We start from the raw sequence: 22,711 nt of genomic DNA on the forward strand, positions 1-22,711 counted from the left end.
GAGAGAGAGAGAGAGAGAGAGAGAGAGAGAGAGAGAGAGAGAGAGAGAGAGAGAGAGAGAGAGAGAGAGAGTAGAGGGGGGGATTTTTCCCCGTGAGCACTGGCCTGGTGACCCCCCCCCCCACTTCCCCCCTAATCAGCAGGAAGTTCAAGGTCGACCCACAGAACGAGTTTAACATCAGGACCCCCGGGGGGGGGGGGGGGGGGGGCCTTGAACTGCCCCCCCCCCCAGAGAGCCACACCCCCCCCCACCCCTCTTCATGTAGCGCGTTGCCTTCCATTGCCAACTTCGCGCTCCCCCCTTTTTCGCATCGTCATTCCGGCATCTTCAGGTGGCCACTAATTGGCACGCCTGAGTCATTACCTGCATTAATTACTGCCGAGCTCGTTAGTTGCCACTTTCTCGTCTTGCTTTGGTTAATAAACAAGAAGAGGAGTGCCTCCTGTCAGCGCGGTAGCGAAAACGCCGACTGGGGTCATACAAAAGCAGTGGCCAAATTGACATTACATAATTTTGGAGACTGATTACTTCAAGGGCCATTAACGAAACTAATTACCCGATACAGAACTTGTCTTCATTGAGGCTGATGAGCAACGCCTCCTCCAGCTTTGCAAAAGCTTAAAGCACGGAGAGGAAGTCCCCACTGAGGCTAGGACAGGACAGGACTGGAGAGGACTGACACAAGAGTAAAATAAGCCATAAGAATAAAAAAGAGAGAAATATAAAAATATGATATATTTTCAGTTAAGAATCTTGCCTCTTGAACAGGGTCAGGTCCTAGGTGCTAGGGAAGACATGAGAGGGGGGTTAAGAGTTCCTAAAGCTTAGCGGTGTAGGGAAAGAAACAAACATCGCAACGGCGGCGCCCTTCGCCCTTCCTCCCTCCCTCCTCGCCCTTGAGTGATCAAGGCCCATATAAGTAACCATGTGACGCAGTAACTCCGCCTAGTATTAAGTGGTTCTCGGTAATGGTTGGGACACGCAAGCACCCAGTTCGACGAACCAGTAAACGAGGGAATTGTCTATCAAAGAAGGAGAGAGTGTACGACACTGTGCCACAGGGCAGGTGTGTCGAGTTTTGTAGACCAGACTGGGTGAGTGGATAAGGTGGAAACTGCCTTAAGAGGCGACTTTCTTAAATAAATATATACAAATATCACCTCCAAAGACGCGAGCAATACTCAGTACTCGTATAACAAGTCCTTGACTTAATTGGACAAACTCCACAGAGACGAAGAAGCTTTGACCACCTAGACTTGACCTCTCAGGCTTTTAGAGGTCACTCTAACTACTGTTTACCGAGGGGTAGTTATGGACTAGGAGCTTTCGGAATGGTCATAATGGAATTAGTTCAAAAAATGAGAAGTGAGGAGGGTATGTGGTGATGAGAAATCCTCACAGACACACACACACACACCTCATAAGATGGTGTGGTCATTTAGGAATGGATGGTACATGATAGTCTGTGGTCTATTGAAGGTATTTCCCATAGTCTGTGGTCTATTGAAGGTATTTCCCATAGTCTGTGGTCTATTGAAGGTATTTCCCATAGTCTGTGGTCTATTGAAGGTATTTCCCATAGTCTGTGGTCTATTGAAGGTATTTCCCATAGTCTGTGGTCTATTGAATCTATTTCCCACTCACCCCTAAGCACTAGTCCGTGGGACGGACAGGTCGACAGTAATTAGTTCATCTTATGATATATCACCCAAACGGAAAACATCAAAGGTCATTAGCCAGACTAATGACCTCAAACAGTCATTTTCGAACCGGTATGTATATATATATATTTTTTTTAATAAGTATGATAAATAGCCCCACCCCATAACGGTAGATTAAACGGAAACGTTTGCCAGACAAACAGGTAACAGGTACTTAAAATGTGTAATTACATGCACTAATTACCCCGACGGCCTATTAATACTACTAATTAAGTGGAAAACACAACCACTTTTTTTTCAGACCCCTTTATATCCTTATTTCAACCCAGATGAAAAAAAGTGGCCATGATAATGATACAAGGGTTGTACATGTTGTTGGGGGAGTGGGGGGGGGAGGGGGTGGGTAGGTTAAACATGTGTAGGCTAAACATGTGTAGGCTAAACATGTGTAGCTTAAACATGTGTAGCTTAAACATGTGTAGCTTTAAACATGTGTAGCTTTAAACATGTGTAGCTTAAACATGTGTAGTTTTAAACATGTGTAGCTTTAAACATGTGTAGCTTAAACATGTGTAGGTTAAACAAGTGTAGGTTAAACATGTGTAGGTTAAACATGTGTAGTGGAACATAAGACCCTCACCAGAGACGAGGGGGAGGGAAGCTTATGATGTTTCTTTGTCTTCTCCCGCAGGGGACTGTGGCCGGGACCTGGGCATGGAGTCGGGGGACATCCCAGACGAAGCGATCAGCGCCTCATCCACTTACGATGACATAGTTGGACCTCACAACGGCAGGTGGGTTAGCCCCTCACCCCCATCACCTCCTCACTCATTTTTTTTTTCGTCCTCCAGGTCTCCTCATGAACAGCATGTATGGTGATACACACGACAGACGGGGTAATGAGGGAGACGTGATGATGTGAGGAGAACATGAGGGACATGTGATGCAATACAAACACACATGAGAGGAACATGAGGGACATGTGATGCAATACACACACATGAGAGGAACATGAGGGACATGTGATGCAATACACACACATGAGAGGAACATGAGGGACATGTGATGCAATACACACACATGAGAGGAACATGAGGGACATGTGATGCAATACACACATATGAGAGGAACATGAGGGACATGTGATGCAATACACACACATGAGAGGAACATGAGGGACATGTGATGCAATACACACACATGAGAGGAACATGAGGGACATGTGATGCAATACACACACATGAGAGGAACATGAGGGACATGTGATGCAATACACACACATGAGAGGAACATGATGGATACATGGTACACTGTACATGAGGGGAATGTGAGGGAGACATGACGCAATATACGAGGTAGGCGGGGAGGGGGGAACATGAATGAGACATGACACATTATACACACTGTGATGATCTAAAAGATTATATATACAACATTTGAGGGACACAAATAGACAGGAACATATATGAGTAGATAGTAAACCTCTCTCTCTCTCTCTCTCTCTCTCTCTCTCTCTCTCTCTGCATTGATATCTAAGTGTGTGTGTGTGTATATATAGATAGGTGTATACATATATGTAAGTATATGTACATGAAAATGTGCGAGATGTTGTATATGTGTGCGTGGCCAGGGAGGGGCCATACAAACTATGGTCGGACAAACGAGCTGAGAAGGGTAGTTTAGTGGCGACACCTAACGATCTGATGGGTGGTACACATCCACACATCATCTGGTCCCACACTACACTCCCTCAGGTCCTACACTACACTCCCTCTGGTCCCACACTACACTCCCTCAGGTCCTACACTACACTCCCTCAGGTCCTACACTACACTCCCTCTGGTCCTACACTACACTCCCTCTGGTCCCACACTACACTCCCTCAGGTCCCACACTACACTCCCTCTGGTCCCACACTACACTCCCTCTGGTCCTACACTACACTCCCTCTGGTCCCACACTACACTCCCTCAGGTCCCACACTACACTCCCTCTGGTCCCACACTACACTCCCTCTGGTCCTACACTACACTCCCTCTGGTCCTACACTACACTCCCTCTGGTCCTACACTACACTCCCTCTGGTCCTACACTACACTCCCTCTGGTCCCACACTACACTCCCTCTGGTCCTACACTACACTCCCTCTGGTCCTACACTACACTCCCTCAGGTCCCACACTACACTCCCTCAGGTCCCACACTACACTCCCTCTGGTCCCACAGTACACTCCCTCAGGTCCCACAGTACACTCCCTCTGGTCCCACAGTACACTCCCTCTGGTCCCACAGTCCACTCCCTCACCATATCTCGTCATTCCCATGATAACATTTCTATCCGGTAAAAAAACAATTATCCTCAAGCCCCCTCCCACACCCACGCACCGTTTTCTATGCCTGTAAGGCCAGACACAGGTAATACACACAGACGTGGGTCGGGAACCATCTTATTTATTTCTTTCTTCTCCACAATGAGACCTTAAATCCTCCTCATCAGCTGGTAATTCTGGGGGACGTAGTTAAAAGTGTTGATGGCTATCGTAATTTTTTTTTCATTTTTAAGGAGGGGAAGTTGTTACGACTTCTTTGACGGGGGGGGGGGGGGGGGTTGTTACGACTTCTTTGAAGGGAGGTAGAGCGAGTTACGGCCGTGGTGACAACGTACAGTGAGTTACGACCGTGGTGACAACGTACAGTGAGTTACGACTGGTGATGGGATGCAGAGAGAGAGTTACGACCCTATGACAACGCACGGGGGTGTTACGACTGGTGACGTACAGAGAGAGAGAGAGAGAGAGAGAGAGAGAGAGAGAGAGAGAGAGAGAGAGAGAGAGATTGATTTACGACTGGTGACGTACAGAGATGATTTGTTTACGACAGCGTCAGCCGGGCGATGATTCAGACTTTCGCTTTGTGTCCGACGCACAGCGACGCCGCGCACAGTAACAGAACAAAAGACCTTTCCTGTTTTCATTTTCCTCTGGCTCTGAATATTCATGTGTGCATTGATATACATATATACATATCTTTTGCAGGTATACATACACATATACTCACATGCAGGACACGGACAGAGCTCTTGGTAACACACACACACACAGACACAGACACATACACACATGGGCCTCCGTGGTGCAGTGGTTTGCGCTACGGTCCGTGAGTCAGCATGGAACCAGCCCGGAGTGGGTTCGAACCCTGATTAATGGCAGCCGGCCTACATCCAACCCAGGTGTTCTGGACTGGTCGATTATAAGAGTATGTGGCTTAGGTATGTGTGTGTGTGTGTGTGTGTGTACGCAAGAGTAAAGCCATGATTGACACGCACAATTCTAAGACACGACGTAACACGAATGTAGAATTCTCTCCACGAAAGACACGAACGATAACCACACAGTGCAGAGGGCTGACCACAACCTAACTACCTCCTCGTTACACCATCAACTCCCACCGTCGAACAGGGGTACCCTGGGGGGCGGGCGGGGGTGGTACGCGTACCACCCGCGGTACACGGAGGCCGTCCACACGGTACGTGGTACCAGTCTTACCAATTTTTCCCCTAGGGTTACCAAGAAGGAGTGGAATGCATTTCTCTCAGTGAAGGCACTGTCCACAATCTAACGTACAGACAGGCATTCGAAGTCACACCGATCTCTTAGATGAAGCCACATTTAACTTCAGGTAGGGGGTCATGTTAAACTCTTTGTTAAATGTAGATGTGTGCCCTCACTAACTAACTCTCCCCCTCTCTCTAGCCACTAACACCACCATCATCCACCTATCCATTCTTCTATCCTCTCAACCCCCACCACCGCCACCACTATCCTCCCACCTACCCACCCGACCACCATCAAGTCGTCCACCTCATCGCCACAGCCACCACCGCCACCTCCTCCTCCCCGCCACCACCACCACCATCATCCCCCCACGATGAATACCACTGTCCTCAAGCCGGCAGATCCCATTATCGTGCTCCATTAGGCAGTGGCCCAGGCTGGCCCACCTGGGCCACTCTACGCCCCGCCCCCCCGCCCCTCTTCATGAGGGCAACACCAGCTCCTTCCATTACGTACGTGGCCCTCGGGTTGGGCCACCTCGTCCAGGCCCACACCAGTACCACCCCCTCGAACGTCCGTCCGTCCATCGGGCCAGTACTGGAACTCGTTTCCCCAGTGGGTGCTACGGCGAGTCCCCCACTGGGGTTGGGTGGTGGCAGCTAACTGCTTGCTGACGCAGCGCCACTCCTGAGCATCATCTCTGATTTGATCATTGGGAAGACGTCGACTCGACAGATGGCATTTGGTCTGAGACTCTTCGTTCCGTTCCAGGCGAAAACCTCTGGAACGAGACGGTTCTCCTGCGTCATATAATGCTCCAGTCCTGGACTCTTTTGACATCTGATCAACCTGTTCCATTCTGTTCTGGACTCTTTTGACATTTGATCAACCTGTTCCATTCTGTCCTGGACTCTTTTGACATTTGATCAACCTGTTCCATTCTGTCCTGGACTCTTTTGACATCTGATCAACCTGTTCCATTCTGTCCTGGACTCTTTTGACATCTGATCAACCTGTTCCATTCTGTCCTGGACTCTTTTGACATCTGATCAACCTGTTCCATTCTGTCCTGGAATCTTTTGATCTCTGATGAAGCTGCTCCATTTTCGGTGAGGGGAAAAATGACATTCTGGCGTCGATGGCTGACAATGATATCCCTTATCTTATCAGTTTATGTGTGACCAGACACCGACTTTTCACTGATACTTCGACAGATTACTGATAACATTTCCAGGTTTATCTTCATATGCAGGTTCCACATTCCGTCAATGACTGGAAAGTTACCAAGACGATATATTATGCATTCTTACGTCTTCATTCACATGTTCTCTACTGATGACTTCTTTCCCCCATATTTACACCAACTCGTTCTTAATCAAGAAAAAAAACTCACTTTCTCGTCACTTAACTTCCAGTCTTCCCACCTGCTCTTCCCATCTCTTCCCGGCTTCCCCACTGCCCTTCCCACCTGCTCTTCCATTCTTCCCTACTGCCCTTCCCATCTCTTCTAGGCTTACAAGTCGTCCTTCAACCCCAGTCCTCTAGATTAGCGGCTCTCCACACTATATGAATATGTACATCAGAGCCTCCGTAACCTCCCGCCCTCCCTCTCTCTCTCTCTCTCTCTCTCTCTCTCTCTCTCTCTCTCTCTCTCTCTCTCTCTCTCTCTCTCTTTCGCTTCGTTCATTTCCAGTCCTTCGGTCGGGCGTCTACGGCTCACTTCATTTACTGTAGCTTCCAGGCGTCCCCTCGGTGGGTCTCCTTTCCCCTCGCCGACCTTTTCCCCCCACACCAGCGCCCCTCCATCCACCCTCATCTTCAGGAATCGCCTCTCTCACCTCACTTCGCACCGCAATCAACAATCTTCATTCACTCTTTTTCCAGGCTTCCGCACTCCTTTTCACTCCCTTTCCAGCAGCACATCCTTTCTCCCTCCACCACGATTTTCATATTCATTCCTTTCTCCCGTCCTGGACTTCACTTGAGTCTGGAGCCATTTTCCAAGCGATTTTCTCCTTCTTTTTCCTAACCTCAATCAAAACCATTCTCTCTCTCTCTCTCTCTCTCTCTCTCTCTCTCTCTCTCTCTCTCTCTCTCTCTCTCTCTCTCTCTCTCTCTCTCTCTCTCTCTCCACTTCCAGGGACCTTCCTCCCTCCTTCTGCGTCGCCTGCGTAGCTTGGCAGACACCTCGGGGGGGTCACTTGGTCCACCTTCGTCCGCCCGTCTTCAGCAGCCAGGCGCAACCTCAGTCATAAGTCATAAAAACTCATGGCCGAACACTCATGAATCCCGTTATCTAAGAGAACTTTAAGAACATGAGACCATGGAACTTCCCAGGGAACTTAACAACCTTCCTCGTGACCTAGGGAAATTAACAACCTTGGAACTTAACAAAAGATGTTTTTGACATATTTTCTTTTTTCCTGACATTATTTCCACATTCTCTTCTTCCCCTCCCAATAACTCACTATGCCGACCCTGCGGGCGACACAAGCGTTCCATGCAACACCCATGTAGTCCTTCTCTCCAGCAGTCTCCTTCAGACACCGCTGTCTCGCCCATAATTTCCACTCCCAGTAACATCCATCACATTCCCTCTACCCTTTTTTCCAAAATGGATCTTATTCTTTTTCTCCTCCTTTTCCAGAGCCTGTCTCTCCCACTCGTTTCCAGGGTTCTCCTTCATCTCCTCTTCCATAGTGGCTCTCTGTCCCACTCGTTTCCAGGGTTCTCCTTCATCTCCTCTTCCATAGTGGCTCTCTGTCCCACTCGTTTCCAGGGTTCTCCTTCATCCCCTCTTCCTTAGTGACTCTCTGTCCCACTCGTTTCCAGGGTTCTCCTTCATCTCCTCTTCCATAGTGGCTCTCTGTCCCACTCGTTTCCAGGGTTCTCCTTCATCTCCTCTTCCATAGTGGCTCTCTGTCCCACTCGTTTGCAGGGTTCTCCTTCATCTCCTCTTCCATAGTGGCTCTCTGTCCCACTCGTTTCCAGGGTTCTCCTTCATCTCCTCTTCCATAGTGGCTCTCTGTCCCACTCGTTTCCAGGGTTCTCCTTCTTTCCTCTTCCATAGTAGCTCTCCGTCCCACTCGTTTGCAGGGTTCTCCTTCATCCCCTCTTCCATAGTGGCTCTCTGTCCCACTCGTTTCCAAGGTTCTCCTTTATCCCCTCTTCCATAGTGGCTCTCTGTCCCACTCGTTTCCAGGGTTCTCTTTCATCCCTCTTCCATAGTGGCTCTCTTATCTGCTCTCTGGTCTTCAGAACCCCTTGCTTCCTCTCTCTCTCTCTGCTATCCTCGTACTTGCTAATCATTCTTTATCAGATGACCTTCGTGTCTTCTCCAGTGCTATATATCCATTTCCCTCTCTATCCCTTTATTTTCCCCAGAAGCTCTTAGCTTTCGCCAACCTCACCATCACCAGTGTTTGTCTCCCTCACACCCTCCCTCCCACTTTTTGACAAAGACTGCTTCCCTCTTCCTTTCAGAGCGCCTTCAAACCCTTCCCTTAACCGGGTTGGATGACAGCCTCACCCCTTTTTCTCCCCTGGCTCCCGTTCACTTTCCAGGCACACCCCTTCCTCCCCTCTCTCTCTCTCTCTCTCCCCACCTACTCTCCCCCACCTACTCTCCTCCTGGCCTTTCAGTGTGGCGCGGAAATTCCAAAAGCCGCCCCCCACCAGCTCTCATGGACGGTCACCCCCGGTTGTATGCGTGATGGATTCAGCGATTTGAGGATTTACTTGTATTGATCTGACCTGGTGCTGGGAGAGGAGGGGGGGAAAGGTCGTCGCTCGGTGGATCCTCTGACTGGAAAACTGGAAATTCTGCCTAGCTGGAACGTATCGCCCGAACCTTTAGCCAGAGGCTCCCGTTGGGGGAAATAATCCAACGGGGGGAACCCGACTGGATCCACTCGCTGGAGTTCCTTTCTTCCAGATGTTTGCTGGACTCCACCGTTGAAGCACCTTCGGCTGGAACTCCTCCAAAAGGACGAACTCGTGACTGGAAGCTCTTAATGCGACGCCTCCCGAGAACCTTTTCCCCCAACTGGAACCTCGCCCTCCCTCTTGAACCTCTTCAGCAGAACCCTTCAGTAGAACTTCCCTCTGAAGAGCCTGGCGGACGTTCATCACGGGATCCTCCGCACGACGCAAAGCCGTCAGTAAAGTCAGACACTGGAACGCGTCCCTGGACTGTATCGTGGAATCCCTCACTGGAATCCCTTCCACTGGAACACCGAGACCCAATATCTTCACCGCTTCGTACAGCCATCACTCCAGAGCAGCCACAAGACAGGAAAGACAGACAAGACTAACAAACAAACAGACGAACCAAAAAAAAAGAAGAAAGAAGGACACACTAGAGACATTACAGTGCAAGGCAGACGGAGTCTTAAGGTAGAAAATCCGGTATATATAAATCAAGCCTTAACCTAACGTGAGGAGTGGCCTCCAACCCTGTTGTTTTCCCTCCCACTCGTTCTGAAGGCAAGTTAATGCTCGGATACACACCGAGCCAACTAAGAACGAAAATCCTGCCAGAACCTATTGGTTACGGCACTCTTATAGGGTGCCTCTGGGGCTGGAAATTTATTATAGCCCACTCTTCCCTGCAAATGGCCATAAATCAATCAGCTGTTATCAAAGGAACATATAAATAATTCTCGACATTATCACCTGGATGGATAAAGCCTAAAGACGCCGGTAAGATTGGCCCTTCAGACGGGGCGTCCGAGAGACCATTCTCCTTCTCTTAGTATGGGGAAAGCAACTCATATTACATGCAGGTTTAGGGATCAAAATTGTTTGTGCTGTGAGGTCAGGCGCCACTCTTGATTGCTGCTGACATGAAGAGGCGTCAATGGTGATTGTGGCTGACGAGAGGAGGCGTCCCCGTCGACTGTGGCTGACGACGTGGGGCCGTCACATTTAATTGTGGCTGACGTTTTCAGGCGTCACTGTCGGTGGTTTCGGCTGACGTTACGAGGCGTCGCTGTCGACTGACGCTGACGGAAGTAGGAAAGCGTCAGCAAGGCCACCAACGCACTAGCGCCAACAACAATACTCCAGTGTCAGCTGCAACACTGCAGTGTCAGCTGCAACACTGCAGTGTCAGTAGCAACACTCCAGTGTCAGCAGCAACACTCCAGTGTCAGCAGCAACACACCAGTGTCAGTAGCAACACTCCAGTGTCAGCAACAACACTCCAGTGTCAGCTACAACACTCCAGTGTCAGCAGCAACACTCCAGTGTCAGCAACAACACTCCAGTGTCAGCTGCAACACACCGCTCATCCTCGCTTGGCCCCCCCCCCCCCCACCTTCAGGGCTCCCGGGAAAGATTTATGGACCGAGAGTTTTGCTGGACCGCTGAGACAGCCCCATCTGGCTGGACCGCCGCTGGTACAGACCTCCATCTGGCTGGACCGCTGGTACAGACCTCCATCTGGCTGGATCGTGTGTGTGTGTGTGTGTGTGTGTGGTGTGTGTGTGTGTGTGTGTGTGTGTGTGTGTGTGTGTGTGTGTGTGTGTGTGTGTTGGGTTAGCAACATGGGCACATCCCAGTCTTAGTATTCGTCAAGGCATCTCAAATCCGGATGGTTTATCTCAAATCCGAAACGTTGCATCTAAAATCCGGATGTTTGATCTGAAATGCGGACGTGCACTACGAAACCTGAGTATCTATCAATATGTCTATCTACTCTGTTAACCAATTTATTGGCCCAGATAAGTGTCGTCCCCTTCTAAGATTTGCACCTCAAACTCATCTGTTAAAGTACACCCAAATCTACCATATGATATACAAGGCTTTACCTCCCCCTATATAAAACTTTCGTCCGTCAGTCTTTTCTAGACAAATGACATTTCACCACATAACCTTCTCCCGTTTTCATTTCATCGAGCCGCCTAAACCCAGCAGTAACTCGTACACGAAGGATCTACCTCCTCTGCTCTGATCTGTCACTTCCCTTGACCTACAAACATTCAGTCGTCACTGTCATGCACCAGCGATGGGACAAGCACCCCCACCCCAACCCCCCCACTTTCATGCAGCCTTCAGGCACAGTTTCTACCATCATATTTTTCCTCCTCATTCACCAAACCTTTTTTTTTTCCCAGTGCACCCTCAACAGCGCTCACGGGCAACGACTACCAACTTCTCGTAACTTCATTTCTCTCTCTCTCTCTCTCTCTCTCTCTCTCTCTCTCTCTCTCTCTCTCTCTCTCTCTCTCTCTCTTTCTCTCTCTCTCTCTCTCTCTCTCTCTCTCTCTCTCTCTCTCTCTCTCTCTCTCTCTCTCTTTGTCCCACCATCATTGTCTCTGAACTTCCACCACACAAACAAACAAACCATTCGCCGTCATCCACAGCTTCCTCTTCTGTCCCATCTGTCAAAATGACCTTCCAATCTGGGTCTCACCTGTTCCTCTCAGCAATGGAAGGTCTTGCTTTCATTATTTCCATTCGCTTATATTCTGCTCTTCCTCCTCCTCCTCCTTCTTCTCCACACGCCATTGGACTGACCCAACCTTCCATCCGATTCTTCCTTTGACTCACACAGCGTCATCTGCATATAAGCGCTTCAACTACCATTTTCTTTCGCTTTTAATTAGCAGCGCACAAGCAGTCATCCCACCGCTCTCCATTCTCTGCGTCCCATCCATAAGAAAAAAATAAACAAACACATTAAATAACCATGGTGACATCAGACAACCTTGACACACTCTCACATTTATTCTGAACCACTCACAACGCACTCACTCCACCAATTACTCTCTCACACGCACTCTCGTCAGTATAAAAGCTCTTAAGTGTATTAAAAATAATATTCCAAGCGCGTCGCGTGGACTCAGAATTTACCGAAGTGCTTTTCGATTTACTGTTTCATTTCCCCTTTCTTAAATCCGTAAAAGTTGCATGCACCATTTTTTTTTTTCTCCCCTGCAGACATTATTTCCATTGCTTGTCTAAGTGCATCCCCTTGTCATCCTAGACCCACAATGTTCTTTATCACCTGAGTGTTACCTCTGAATTCCAAACATTTTTTCCTTCCACTGCAATCGAATGTTACCTGTGAAAATCCGAATATATATATATATATATATATATATATATATATATATATATATATATATATATATATATATATATATATATATTTTTTTTTTTTTTTTTTCTTTTTTCTTTTTTTTTCCCTTCCACTGCAATCGAATGTTACCTGTGAAATCCGTATGTTACCTTTGAAATTTAAATGTTACAAGGCTCAATACATCAGACTTTGAAGTAATAACTGAATATCGGATTCTGTGAGGTGCACTGGATGGGAAAAATCTTAATAAACAACAGCGGGACGTTATTGGATCCAAACGAGCGACCAGCTGACTGTGGAACTGTTTGATGGAGAACGCTGTGGCTTGGGAAGAGATGGGCGCCAGTCACTCTGTGTGAGAGAGGGAGGAAGGGAGAGTTTTCTCTCGTTCCTGGGGAGAGGGGAGTTGGGGGTGGAGAGAGAGAGAGAAAGAGAGAGAGAGAGAGAGAGAGAGAGAGAGAGAGAGAGAGAGAGAGAGAGAGAGAGAGAGAGAGAGAGAGAGAGAGAGAGAGAGAGAGAGAGAGAGAGAGAGAGAAGCAGGAATGGCGGAGGCAATGATGGGAAACAGATGCCATGGGTCGAAATAGGAGAAGAGAGAGAGAGAGAGAGAGAGAGAGAGAGAGAGAGAGAGAGAGAGAGAGAGAGAGAGAGAGAGAGAGAGAGTGTGTTATGCCACAGTCAGAAGGTCTTCGAGAGTAATGACCCACATTGCTCCAGTTCTCCACGGGGGGTAAGACTTGGTTCGATCGCACCCACACGACCGTGTGGGAGAATCATGTCCGCCCACAGTCGAGCCCTGTGTTACTCTGGGGGGGTAAATAAATAAACCCCCACCAACCCCCACACCTGATCCAACAGCGCCTCTCCTTCCCTCTCAGACAACGGAGAGAGAGAGAGTTTTGTGGGGAAACGAGGAGACGAGACTCAGAAATAAGTTCTAACGAGCAGGAGAGAGACGGTGGCCGATACCAGAGAGGGAGAGAACGCGAGACCTGATCCAGGGAGAGGTAATTACTGTAGACCAGGCGAGTTCAACCCACGGGTAATGACACACCGGATCACTTCCTCACAATAACCTCTAATGACCTGACCTCACCTCCGCCCGTGACTGATGGATGTTGTCGACAAAGTACCCCCCTCCCCTCCTAATGAAAATTACCCCCTTGAGTTTAATTCGTATCATTATCAGGTGGAGGTGGGTTAATCCCACTGGGATACGTGGGAGGGGTGGGTGGGTAATTGGAGGTGTGGAGTAGCCTGCATGGTCGTGGCGCGAGGGTGGAGAGCCGCCACGGTGTCTGGGACACGGTGTCACCACTCAGGCTCACGGTGTTATGGTGTGAGGGGCTGGGATGTGCTCTAGTGTGGGGCTGGGATGTGCTCTAGTGTGAGGCTGGGATCTGCTCTAGTGTGAGGCTGGGATATGCTCTGGTGTGAGGCTGAGATGTGCTGTAGTGTGGGGCTGGGATGTGCTCTAGTGTGAGGCTGGGATGTGCTCTAGTGTGAGGCTGGGATGTGCTCTAGTGTGAGGCTGGGATGTGCTGTCATGTGAGGCTGGGATGTGCTCTAGTGTGAGGCTGGGATGTGCTCTAGTGTGAGGCTGGGATTGCTCTAGTGTGAGGCTGGGATATGCTCTAGTGTGAGGCTGGGATGTGCTCTAGTGTGAGGGGCTGGGATGTGCTCTAGTGTGAGGGGCTGGGATGTGCTCTAGTGTGAGGCTGGGATGTGCTCTAGTGTGAGGCTGGGATGTGCTCTAGTGTGAGGGGCTGGGATCTGCTCTAGTGTGAGGCTGGGATGTGCTCTAGTGTGAGGCTGGGATGTGCTCTAGTGTGAGGCTGGGATGTGCTCTAGTGTGAGGGGCTGGGATCTGCTCTAGTGTGAGGCTGGGATGTGCTCTAGTGTGAGGCTGGGATGTGCTCTAGTGTGAGGCTGGTCTAGTGTGAGGGGCTGGGATGTGCTCTAGTGTGAGGCTGGGATGTGCTCTAGTGTGAGGCTGGTCTAGTGTGAGGGGCTGGGATGTGCTCTAGTGTGAGGCTGGGATGTGCTCTAGTGTGAGGCTGGTCTAGTGTGAGGGGCTGGGATCTGCTCTAGTGTGAGGCTGGGATGTGCTCTAGTGTGAGGCTGGGATGTGCTCTAGTGTGAGGCTGGTCTAGTGTGAGGGGCTGGGATGTGCTCTAGTGTGAGGCTGGGATGTGCTCTAGTGTGAGGGGCTGGGATCTGCTCTAGTGTGAGGCTGGGATGTGCTCTAGTGTGAGGCTGGGATGTGCTCTAGTGTGAGGCTGGTCTAGTGTGAGGGGCTGGGATGTGCTCTAGTGTGAGGCTGGGATGTGCTCTAGTGTGAGGCTGGGATGTGCTCTAGTGTGAGGCTGGGATGTGCTCTAGTGTGAGGCTGGGATGTGCTCTAGTGTGAGGCTGGTCTAGTGTGAGGGGCTGGGATGTGCTCTAGTGTGAGGCTGGGATGTGCTCTAGTGTGAGGCTGGGATGTGCTCTAGTGTGAGGCTGGGATGTGCTCTAGTGTGAGGCTGGGATGTGCTGTCATGTGAGGCTGGGATATGCTCTAGTGTGAGGCTGGGATGTGCTCTAGTGTGAGGCTGGGATGTGCTCTAGTGTGAGGCTGGGATGTGCTCTAGTGTGAGGGGCTGGGATGTGCTCTAGTGTGAGGCTGGGATGTGCTCTAGTGTGAGGCTGGGATGTGCTGTCATGTGAGGCTGGGATATGCTCTAGTGTGAGGCTGGGATGTGCTCTAGTGTGAGGCTGGGATGTGCTCTAGTGTGAGGCTGGGATGTGCTCTAGTGTGAGGGGCTGGGATGTGCTCTAGTGTGAGGCTGGGATGTGCTCTAGTGTGAGGGGCTGGGATGTGCTCTAGTGTGAGGGGCTGGGATGTGCTCTAGTGTGAGGGGCTGGGATGTGCTCTAGTGTGAGGCTGGGATGTGCTCTAGTGTGAGGGGCTGGGATGTGCTCTAGTGTGAGGCTGGGATGTGCTCTAGTGTGAGGCTGGGATGTGCTCTAGTGTGAGGCTGGGATTGCTCTAGTGTGAGGCTGGGATATGCTCTAGTGTGAGGCTGGGACATATCGTAGAGTGACAATTTTGTCGTAAGGCCACGCCACCTCAGGAGTGAGTCGTGTCGTGAGCACACACCACCAGAGGGCGTTGTGTCGTGCGGTCAGCCCACACGACCGACCAGGGCCACCACACGACCCAACCCCATCTGGTAGGATCCGCCAGGAACTTTTCTTATTAGGTTATCAAGAAGTTGGTCGGGGGGGGGGGGGGGGAACGGGGGGGGGTGAGGGGGGTTAATGCTGGTGACCTGAATTAGGGGGGGGGGGAGGGGAGGGGAGGGGGAGGGGGGGTGGGGTTTGGCCTGGTGAGTGAGTAGGTGGTTGGGTGGTTGGGTGGTTAGGGGGTGGTGGAGACGTAACCCTGGGTTCGTAGCCAGGGCAACGAGGGTGACCCAGGTGGCGTAGGGGGGAAGACCACCTGGCAGACCCAGGTAACGAGGGGACCCAGATGGCGTAGTGGTGGACCACCTGGCAGACCCAGGTAACGAGGGGACCCAGATGGCGTAGTGGTGGACCACCTGGTAGACCCAGGTAACGAGGGGACCCAGATGGCGTAGTGGTGGACCACCTGGCAGACCCAAGTAACGAGGGGACCCAGGTGGCGTAGTGGTGGACCACCTGGTAGACCCAGGTAACGAGGGGACCCAGATGGCGTAGTGGTGGACCACCTGGCAGACCCAAGTAACGAGGGGACCCAGGTGGCGTAGTGGTGGACCACCTGGCAGACCCAGCGCCTGGGGTCTCGAGGTCCTCCTTCGAGGACTGAGGGTGGAGGTCATCCAGGCGTCTGGATCTCAGCTGTTCACTGGCCTGCCTCTACCAAGGTCCTCGACCAGTCGACCAGTGGGTAGCACCACTGGCCTGCCTCTACCAAGGTCTTCGACCAGTGGGTAGCATCACTGGCCTGCCTCTACCAAGGTCCTAGACCAGTGGGGTAGCATCGCACCATCCCAGCGACTTTATCACTGACCATCATCCCACTGCTTCCCCCACCACTGTGTCGTGCCTGGGATACACGCATCCCACTAGAGGGAGTCCCGGAGCTCACTCCCACCACTGGCTGTGATGGGATCTTTCTGCAAGCCTCTGAGAGAGAGAGAGAGAGAGAGAGAGAGAGAGAGAGAGAGAGAGAGAGAGAGAGAGAGAGAGAGAGAGAGAGAGAGAGAGAGAGAGAGAGAGAGAGAGAGAGATCGCATATCACAGTTGGGTGGGAGAGGGTGAATCATTACTACGCGTCATGCCATCACTGGTCGTGTTCACAGGCTACCCCCTTCCCCCATCCCCTTCCCCCATCCCGGCCCATCACCGTCTGAGGGAGGGGCACTGCCAGGCAGGGGGAAGACACTCCCATTCATGGCGTCACGTACAGCACATCGCCCCCCTCCCATCACCCACACACCCCATCCCCCTTCACCACTACCCTACCCTCCCTACCCCCCTCCACCCCACGGGGGAAGGGGGAGGGTGTGAGGGAAGAGTTCCCTCCCATCCCCCCCCTCCCACGACTGGCGGGCCGTGTTGTGTCCCCACCAGACACGAAGATCACGTGCTGTGTCCCCACCACACACCAACCTTACTGTGAGGGTAAGTAGTGAAATAAGTTAACCCCAGGATGATAAAGGAAAGGGGGGGGGATGATAAAGGAAAGAGGGGATGATAAAGGAAGGGGGATGATAAAGGAAAGGGGGGATGATAAAGGAAGGGGGGTGGATAAAGGAAGGGGGGATGGATAAAGGAAGGGGGGATGATAAAGGAAAGGGGGGGATGATAAAGGAAAGGGGGGATGATAAAGGAAAGGGGGGATGATAAAGGAAGGGGGGATGATAAAGGAAGGGGGATGGATAAAGGAAGGGGGGATGATAAAGGAAGGGGGGATGATAAAGGAAAGGGGGGATGATAAAGGAAGGGGGGATGATAAAGGAAAGGGGGGATGATAAAGGAAGGGGATGGATAAAGGAAGGGGGGATGGATAAAGGAAGGGGGGGTGGATAAAGGAAGGGGGGATGGATAAAGGAAGGGGGGTTGATAAAGGAAGGGGGATGGATAAAGGAAGGGGGGGTGGATAAAGGAAGGGGGGATGGATAAAGGAAGGGGGGGATGGATAAAGGAAGGGGGGTGGATAAAGGAAGGGGGGGATGGATAAAGGAAGGGGGGTGGATAAAGGAAGGGGGATGGATAAAGGAAGGGGGGGGTGGATAAAGGAAGGGGGGATGGATAAAGGAAGGATGGTGCTGGGATAACAGAGACGCCACTTATCCCAGGATGGTGCTGGGATAACAGAGACGCCACTTATCCCAGGATGGTGCTGGGATAACAGAGACGCCACTTATCCCAGGATGGTGCTGGGATAACAGAGACGCCACTTATCCCAGGATGGTGCTGGGACGTTTCAAGCGAGGCGGTTCTAATCCCAGGATGGGAGTGGCACAGTCTGTCCCCCGTCCCACCTCCCTCCTCCTCAACAAATATGGTAATCCCAGGAGGAGGTGAGCGAGTCGTGTTGCAGGCGGGACACTGCTCATCCCAGGAGTGGGATGAGTGGCCCTTCCTCAGCCTGGCGGGGATGGAAAGGATTGAGGGAGGGGGGGGGGGGATGGTGTCTCCCGTCCAGTCCCGTTCCGTCCCGTCCCGTTCCTTTGGGCTGAGCTAAAGGAAGATATGCTCGAGTGTGGCTGAGGACGAGTTCTGGAACCCACACATCCACACACACAGACACACACACATACACACACACACACATACACACACACACACACACACACACACACACACATACACACATACACACACACACACTCCCCTTCCCCTTCCCTCCTGCAGGAGGGAAGGGGCTTTCCTGGGGGCGCCTTGATGCACGTGTCCTGGACACGGTACCACCTGGCGGCACCTGGGGCAGGTGGTGGTGTTAACAACAACCCCTCCCCCCCCTCCCTCACCCCAAGACAACAGAGGCCTTGTATAAGACCCTACCAGAGGCCTTGTACAAGACCCTACCAGAGGCCTTGTACAAGACCCTACCAGAGGCCTTGTACAAGACCCTACCAGAGGCCTTGTACAAGACCCTACCAGAGGCCTTGTACAAGACCCCTACCGAACCATCTCCAGTCCGAGGTTTAACGTGGAAACAATAGACTCGTTAAGCAAAGATTGAGACTCGTCCCTTAACCCTCCCGTGGGTCGGTCATTCCACCGAGAACGAGTGAATGAAAAGTGAATGTTCTCCTCTGGTCTTCCTTCATTCCTTCATGAGGGGAATGTATACGTATACACGTATCAGCTGTGGGAACCCTTGATCAGCCTCCCCTTCACTCACCTCCTCAGAGTGAGGGAGAGGCGGAACTTTCCCCCCCATCCTCCCCTTCGTGCCCTCCCTCTTTTCGTCTGACCCTAACCACTCCCACCTACACTACCACAGCTTCTACCGGGCCCTTTGTCTCACCACCTGACCACCGGTGAGGGGAGGAGGAGGAGCAGAGACCATCCACCCTCCTCCCCTCTCCTTTCGGACCATCTATGTGCTTGGGGGTCCGCCTGGCTCCCCTCCTGTGTGGCACTCAGGTAGATTGTGGTACTAAGGCTGTGTGGCACGCCGAGTACAATGTGGCACTCGTGGTAGAATGTGGCACTGTATGGTGTCGTGTGGCACTCATGGTATGATGTGGCACTCATGGTACACTTTGGCACCATGGTGTCGCATGGCACTCATGGTGTCGCGTGGCAGTCATGGTCTCGTGTGGCACTCATGGTATGATGTGGCACTCATGGTACACTTTGGCACCATGGTGTCGCATGGCACTCATGGTACACAGTGGCACTCATGGTGTCGCATGGCACTCATGGTACACAGTGGCACCATGGTGTCGCATGACACTCATGGTACACTTTGGCACCATGGTGTCGCGTGGCACTCATGGTATGGTGTGACACTCATGGTACACTTTGGCACCATGGTGTCGCGTGGCACTCATGGTACAGTGTGGCACTCAACTCGTCACGACCCATGTTATGAGGAGAGTACATGAGGGGCACCTCCTCATGCCTCGGTGGGTCTGTGAGGTGGATGTTAAAGGAGAGAGAGAGAGAGAGAGAGAGAGAGAGAGAGAGAGAGAGAGAGAGAGAGAGAGAGAGAGAGAGAGAGAGAGAGAGAGAGACCTGAGGAAGATTGAGTGAGAGCAAGATATATGAAAGTGAGAGGTACTGGAGACTAGGAAAATTCTCTCTCTCTCTCTCTCTCTCTCTCTCTCTCTCTCTCTCTCTCTTCCCACACACACACCTTTATCAGGGTTCCCCTCTCGCCCCCCCCCCAACACCTGCCTCCTCACAAGTCCGTCTCCCTCACCTCACTTCCTCTCATATCTTGCCTCACTTCTCATACGTTGCCTCACGTCTCATTCCATGCCTTGGTTTTCCTCATACCTTGCCTTAGTTTTCCTCATACTCACCTCACTTTTCTTCCCTCATTCCACTCATATTTCCTCATATTCTCCCAGTCGCTTGAGCACCGGTACAGGTCTCCCCTTGTGTCCACTGCTTTCAGTTCACCCTCATACTGTCTCAGTTCCCCTCACATCTGTCTCAGTTCCCCCTCACATCTGTCTCAATTCACATCATACCTGTCTCAGTTCCCCTCACATCTGTCTCAGTTCCCCTCAGATCTGTCTCAGCTCCCCTCATACCTGTCTCAGTTCCCTTCACATCTCTCTCAGCTCCCAACACATTTGTCTCAGCTTCCCTCATATCTGTCTCAGTTCCCCTCACATTCTCCTCTCGCCTCCCCTCACGTCTCCTGCTGTTCATTTGTTTAGGTTCCCATCACTACGGCTGACCTCTACCCCTCTTCCTTCAACCTCAACTACTCCCATCAACCAACCCTCCCCTTCAACCCCACTCTCTCCCTTTAAACTCACCCATTCCCATCAACCCCTGCCACTCCCATTAACCCCAACCGTTCCCATCAACCCCAGCCACTCCCATCAACCCTACCCACTTCCATCAACCCCAACCATTCCCATCAACCCCAGTCACTCCCATCAACCCTACCCACTCCCATCAACCCTACCCACTCCCATCAACCCTACCCACTCCCATCAACTCCACCCACTCCCATCAACTCCACCCACTCCCATCAACCCCAGCCACTCCCATCAACCCTACCCACTTCCATCAACCCCAACCATTCCCATCAACCCCAGTCACTCCCATCAACCCTACCCACTCCCATCAACCCTACCCACTCCCATCAACCCTACCCACTCCCATCAACCCCAGCCACTCCCATCAACCCTACCCACTCCCATCAACCCCAGCCACTTCCATCAACCCTACCCACTCCCATCAACTCCACCCACTCCCATCAACCCCAGCAACTTCCATCAACCCCAATCATTTCCATCAACTCCACCCACTCCCATCAACTCCACCCACTCCCATCAACTCCACCCACTCCCATCAACCCTACCCACTTCCATCAACTCCACCCACTCCCATCAACTCCACCCACTCCCATCAACCCCAGCCACTTCCATCAACCCTACCCACTCCCATCAACCCCAGCCACTTCCATCAACCCTACCCACTCCCATCAACTCCACCCACTCCCATCAACCCCAGCCACTTCCATCAACCCTACCCACTCCCATCAACCCCAGCCACTTCCATCAACCCTACCCACTCCCATCAACTCCACCCACTCCCATCAACCCCAGCCACTTCCATCAACCCCAATCATTTCCATCAACTCCACCCACTCCCATCAACTCCACCCACTCCCATCAACCCCAGCCACTCCCATCAACCCTACCCACTCCCATCAACCCCAGCCACTTCCATCAACCCTACCCACTCCCATCAACTCCACCCACTCCCATCAACCCCAGCCACTTCCATCAACCCTACCCACTCCCATCAACCCAGCCACTTCCATCAACCCTACCCACTCCCATCAACTCCACCCACTCCCATCAACCCCAGCCACTTCCATCAACCCCAATCATTTCCATCAACTCCACCCACTCCCATCAACTCCACCCACTTCCATCAACCCCAGCCACTCCCATCAACCCTACCCACTCCCATCAACCCCAGCCACTTCCATCAACCCTACCCACTCCCATCAACTCCACCCACTCCCATCAACCCCAGCCACTTCCATCAACCCTACCCACTCCCATCAACCCCAGCCACTTCCATCAACCCTACCCACTCCCATCAACTCCACCCACTCCCATCAACCCCAGCCACTTCCATCAACTCCACCCACTCCCATCAACCCCAGCCACTCCCATCAACCCTACCCACTCCCATCAACCCCAGCCACTCCCATCAACCCTACCCACTCCCATCAACCCCAGCCACTTCCATCAACCCTACCCACTCCCATCAACTCCACCCACTCCCATCAACCCCAGCAACTTCCATCAACCCCAATCATTTCCATCAACTCCACCCACTCCCATCAACTCCACCCACTCCCATCAACCCTACCCACTTCCATCAACTCCACCCACTCCCATCAACTCCACCCACTCCCATCAACCCCAGCCACTTCCATCAACCCTACCCACTCCCATCAACCCCAGCCACTTCCATCAACCCTACCCACTCCCATCAACTCCACCCACTCCCATCAACCCCAGCCACTTCCATCAACCCTACCCACTCCCATCAACCCCAGCCACTTCCATCAACCCTACCCACTCCCATCAACTCCACCCACTCCCATCAACCCCAGCCACTTCCATCAACCCCAATCATTTCCATCAACTCCACCCACTCCCATCAACTCCACCCACTCCCATCAACCCTACCCACTCACCTCAACCCCAGCCACCACAACAACCTCACCTGTCACCGTGTGGACCCCTTCCTGCAGGTATCCTCCCCTCTCATATCTCTTCCTCCTTCCTTCATCTCACAATTTGTCTGGTGTCTCCCCTCTCCCTGACGCTCTCCTTCTTCACCTCTCCCACGTTTCCCCTCACCAGCCCGCTACACTCTTTTTCCCCTTCTCTCTCTCTCTCTCTCTCTCTCTCTCTCTCTCTCTCTCTCTCTCTCTCTCTCTCTCTCTCCATTTTTCCTTTCCTTTTACATCCCCCATTTTCTTTTCCAGCTTTCCCCTCTCGGCCGGGGTGTCCTGCTAGGCAGGTGGTGAGGGTAATGGACTGGTGTCAGGCCTGACAACCCCATGAGAGGGGAGAAGCCGAGGGGAGAGAGAGGGGGGGAGGGGGCAGGTAAAGGCATCATCAGCTTGTACTGTGGTCCCCCAGCTTGAGCTTCAGCCGGACCAGCTTACAATGTGGCGTTGAGGTTGTAGCGTGAGGTTGAAGCGTGAGGTTGTAGCGTGAGGTTGAA

The 22,711-nt window shown here is 51.9% G+C and overlaps 1 protein-coding gene across 4 annotated transcripts in view; it reads left to right on the forward strand.

Annotated features, from left to right (window-relative positions):
- LOC139746094 (discoidin domain-containing receptor 2-like) overlaps positions 1–22,711 on the forward strand; it is a 190,258-nt gene that overhangs the window by 56,019 nt on the left and 111,528 nt on the right. For all 4 annotated transcript variants that reach the window (XM_071656933.1, XM_071656932.1, XM_071656931.1 and 1 more), the window contains exon 3: positions 2,353–2,455. In XM_071656933.1, the coding sequence (XP_071513034.1) occupies positions 2,353–2,455 (103 nt within the window). The remainder of the gene's footprint in view (positions 1–2,352; positions 2,456–22,711) is intronic.

The sequence above is a fragment of the Panulirus ornatus genome, chromosome 64, assembly GCF_036320965.1.
Source record: "Panulirus ornatus isolate Po-2019 chromosome 64, ASM3632096v1, whole genome shotgun sequence".
Classification (NCBI taxonomy): Eukaryota; Metazoa; Arthropoda; class Malacostraca; order Decapoda; family Palinuridae; genus Panulirus; species Panulirus ornatus.